Source organism: Pongo pygmaeus, chromosome 6 (genome assembly GCF_028885625.2).
Source record: "Pongo pygmaeus isolate AG05252 chromosome 6, NHGRI_mPonPyg2-v2.0_pri, whole genome shotgun sequence".
NCBI lineage: Eukaryota > Metazoa > Chordata > Mammalia > Primates > Hominidae > Pongo > Pongo pygmaeus.
The window spans coordinates 142,690,190-142,694,886 of record NC_072379.2 but is presented as its reverse complement, the minus strand read 5'-3'; the positions used below and the strand labels follow the sequence as shown (position 1 = coordinate 142,694,886).

General features: G+C 41.8%; 1 protein-coding gene across 1 annotated transcript; it reads right to left on the bottom strand.

Moving 5' to 3' along the window:
* Window positions 1–602: 602 nt before the first annotated feature.
* Window positions 603–1,526, bottom strand: LOC129040216 (taste receptor type 2 member 41). Its single transcript, XM_054494393.1, has one exon. The coding sequence runs from the start codon at window positions 1,524–1,526 to the stop codon at window positions 603–605; it is 924 nt and encodes a 307-aa protein (XP_054350368.1).
* Between the last annotated feature and the right edge of the window lie 3,171 nt (window positions 1,527–4,697).

Sequence of the window (4,697 nt, the reverse complement as noted above, 5' to 3'; positions counted from 1 at the left end):
TGGGTGGTGTAAAGAAACCTTCCAGTAAACTTAATAAAATTAAAACCAGATTATCCAAGTTTGTGTGGAGACAAAGTATCTTCATGCAGTAAAGGGCAATCAGAACTCACAGCCCAGGCCACTGCCTGCCACAACTGCCTGTCCCTTGGGGCTCTCGTAGTAACCGACATTTGTCCTCAAGAAGGCTGTCGCTTCACTATCCACATCTCAGTTCAGCCATACAGACAAATATTTGCTCTTAACTTTCTGAAAGGCAGTGGAGATGCGACGGCACAGTTAATCAACACTTTTAATCTAAGCCTTCCAGATAACAAAGGGGTACAAACATAAAGAGTAGCACGATATCGTATTAACATATTCTGAACTTCTGGGCAATACTGGCTCTCTGGGATCCATGGGACTGCATCTTAATAATATTCCAGAGAAGGGAAGCATGCTCAGAGAGTTCCCAGATTTCCTTGTCTCCTCCGCTTCCCAGAGGAGGAACCCCATAGCAGGCCCCAGTATTCATCTACCTATGAAAACACCTCCATGTCGGTTAGCCACAGCTCTGCCATCCTCACCTTTCTTTTCCGGGGGTCTAGATAAGGAGACCATGCCATCTAGGCCACCCAGAAGCCCCTTGCCAACAGCAGGAGCTTCCAGAACACGCTTCGAAGCTTGAGGTTGCTGAAGATGAGGATGAAGGGATGGACAGATACGCCCAGGTAGACTGCAGTTTGCCATGGCCAGTAAAAGTCATTCTGCATGGAGATAAATTTTGTGGCATCAATGATCAGGGACAGAAAGGACAGAACATAAAGAATGAGGAAGGAGATGAGGGACTTCAGAGCTCTGGTGTGAGCCTGGGTGCTGGGGTCCTGCAGGCTGTGGCCATTGTGCTGCATTCTCCAAGTATGCCTCCTCAGAGAATTAATTAACAGCATAATTGAGACCAGAAAAACAGAACAAGGAATTGACCAGATGACCAGTTTCAGGGACGGGAGATAGTACATTTCTATCCTTGTATTCCACTCATAGGTCATGTTCCCAGAAAATTTTCTAATTAAAAATTCTTGATATACAGGGTAGTTCACCCAAAACAACAGCAAGGTTATGATGAAGGAGATCAGGACAGAGCCCAACAGGAGCCAGGGCACCCACCCTGGGAACCTCCACTTCAGCCACAGGAAGGTGGGGTGCGTGATGTTAGCAATCTTCACACAGAAAAGGACACTGAGCCAGCTGCAAAACCAGAAGGTGGCTAAGTTCAGGAAGTGCCAGTGTAGATGGAAGAACTGTCGGCTGAGACCCCCAGAGTACTTGACCTTGTGGGCAGAGTAGTAGAAGTTGTACACCGTCCCGACCAACTGCAGGCAGAAGCGGGAGACACCCAAGCTAATAAGGATCATGTCCAAGGGGAGCAACCTGCCATATTGCAGCCACTCCCTGCCCAGCACCAGCACAATGAAGCCATTTGCTGCAATCCCCAGAAGACTCAGCAGGCTAAAGAACAACATGAAGAAGGCCGTCAGTGCTGCTTGCATTCTGACCCCTCCTGCAGTCCCCACTTGAGTGCCTTGGTCCCTGGCCTCCTCCCTGCCCCTAGCCACAGTCCTGCTTTTAATCTTTCCTAGGAGTGCTAAAGAGTGGTCAGGCTCTGCATCTGAACCAGAGCTCACTTAGAGAGGAGGATGCTCAGGCTAAAGAGGAGAGGTATGCTCTTGGCTCAGACAGGATGCAAATTTATCCTAGTGTCAGTTACCACTAGGCCTGCAAATTACCCTAATTTGCCTTGTCCAGTTTTGCCTGCATGCTGCCATGGTTAGTATCAATGTCTATGATTTTTCCGGGTCTCTGTGACTGAGTTCCATCCTCAGGCCATACGAACACTCCTCTTATCAGAACATTCTTAAGACTTTAAATATAGAGACAAGTATAGGAGATACATAGGAAAAATAGTGACATCGAAGAATTCTGTCTCAGTACTTCCCTGTTACACATCCACGCTTACCTTACTGCCTTTGCCCACAAATCCCTTCAAAATCAAACACTTCATCTACCTCTCCATCCAGATCTCTACTTAGATCCTCCGTGAATCCTGAGATGTAAATGATAATGGTTTAAACGGGTTTTGTATTTCCAGTGAGAGAATTCATTATCATGTGGTTGAGGGGCCTTCCGAAGCAGGACTGAGAGCCCCTGTTTCTTGCTGGGTGTTGGTGGGAGGCTGCTCTCTGGTCCTAGAGGCCTCTCACAGTCTCTGCCAGGTGAGCTGTTTCAGCATGGCCACTCACGTCAAGTCAGCAGTCTCTAAAGGGAGTCTGCTAACAAGATGGGGTCTTAAATAACATAACACAATCATTGGAGTGACAGCCTATCACCTTTGCCATAGTCTGTTGGCTAGAAGCAAGTCACAGTCACCAACAACACTCAAAAGAAGGAGGTTACACAAAGGCCCAACACCAGGGTTGAGGGACAGGCAGGGCCACTTTACAGTCTGTCTGCCACCCTGAGATACCCAAGGCATATGTGAGTCCTGTCTAACACCAACATCAAAAAGAGGTCCCTATGAGACCATGTTGAAAGTAAAAATATTTTCTTTTAGAATATATCTATCACCTCACATAATTCCTGTTTTCAATTTCTTCATGTGTAGTGAGAACACTTAAGATCTACCCTCTCGTGAAAGTTCAAGTATACAATGCAGTATTGTTTACTATACTCATACTACCATACCTTAGGTTTCCAAAGCATGTTCACTTAGCATAACTGAAACTTCATACCCCTTGACCAATATCTCCTCATTTCCCCTTCCAGAATGCTGGCAACCACCAATCTACTTTCTACTTCTGTGGGTTTGTTTTTTCAGATTCCACATGTAAGTGAGATCATACAATATATATATTTCTGTGTCTGGAGTATTTCACATAGCATAATGTCCTCCAGTTCCATCTATGTTGTTGCAAATGGCAGAATCGCCTTTTCTAAGACTGAATCATATTCCATTGTGTATGCACACCACATTTTCTTTGTTCATTCATCTGTTAATGGGCTTTTAGATTGTTTCCATGTCTTGGCTATTGTGAATAATTTTCAACGAACGTGGGAGTGCAGATATCTCTTCAAAATACTAGTTTCATTTCCTTTGCATATACACCTAAAAGTGGAATTACTGGATCATAAGGTAGGTCTGTTTTTAATTTTCTGAGAAATCTTTATAGTGTTTTCCATAATTTATATTCCTGTCAACAGAGTGAAAGAGTTACTTTTCTCTGTATTTTTGCCAACACTTGTTATCCTTCATCTTTGTGGTAACAGCCATTCTAACACATGTAAGGTGATATCTCATTATGGTTTTGATTTGCATTTCTCAGGTGATTTGTGATATTAAACATATTTTCATATGATTTTTGTCTTCTTTTGAGAGATGTTATTCAGGCCCTTTGCCCATTTTAAAATCAGATTATTTAGGTTTTTTGTTTATTTTTGCACTACAGTTGAATAAGTTCCTTGTATTTTTGTTATTCATATTTATTTATTTCAGACAGGGTCTTACTCTGTCACCCAGGCTGGAGTGCAGTGGCACCATTACAGCTCACTGGAGCCTCAAGGTAGGAAGGATGATCCAGTCTTCCCCACCTCAGCCTTCCAGGTAGCTGGGACTAAAGGCATGCACTGCCACACCCGGTTAATTTTTTTTATTTTTTGTACAGACAGAGTCTCACTATGTTGCCCAGGCTAGTCTCAAACTACTGGGCTCATGCAATCTTTCTGCCTTGGCCTCCCAAAATGTCGAGATTATAGGCGTGAGCCAGGGCACCCAGCCAAAGTTCCTTATATATTTTGGAAATTAACACTTATTAGATATGTTGTTTACAAATATTTTCTCCCAATTTCCATTCTGCTGGTTGTTTTCTTTGCTTTGCAGCTTTTTATTTTGATGCAATCCCATTTGTCTATTTTTATTTAGCTGAATTTTTGCCTGTGCTTTAGGTGTACTTTTCTATAAGTCATTACCTAAACCAGTGTCAAGAAGCTCTTTTCCTATGTGTCCTTCTGAGAGTTTTATGAGTTCAGGTCTTGCATTTAAATATTTAATCTATTTTGATTTAACTTTGCCTGTGGTGTAAGAAGAGGATCAAATTTCATTCTTCTGCATGTGGATACCCAGTTTTCCCAGCCTCATTTATTGAGGAGACTATCTTTTCCCCATTGTGTATTCTCGGCACTTTGTCAAAAATCAATTGACCACAGATGTGTAGTTTTATATACGGGCTTTCAATCCTACTCCATTGGTCAATGTGTCTGTTTTTTTGCCAGAACCATGCTGTTTTGATTACTATCATTTTGTAATATATTTTGAAATACAGTAGTGTGATACATACAGCTGTATTCTTTTTGGTCAAGATGGCTTTAGTTATTCAGGGTCTTTTGTGATTCCACATGAATTTTAGGATTTTTTTTTAATTTCTGTGAAGAGTGACATTGGAATTTTTATAGGAGTTACATGAAATCTGTAGATTACTTTGGATAGTTTGGATATTTTGACAATATTTATTTTTCCATTCCATGAACATAAGATATCTTTCCATTATTTGTGTCCTCTTCAATTTCTTTCATCAGTGTTTTATGTTTCAGTACACAGATCTTTCACTTCCCTGGTTAACTTTACTCCTAAGTATTTTATTTTTTACATTATTATAGATAGGATTTTT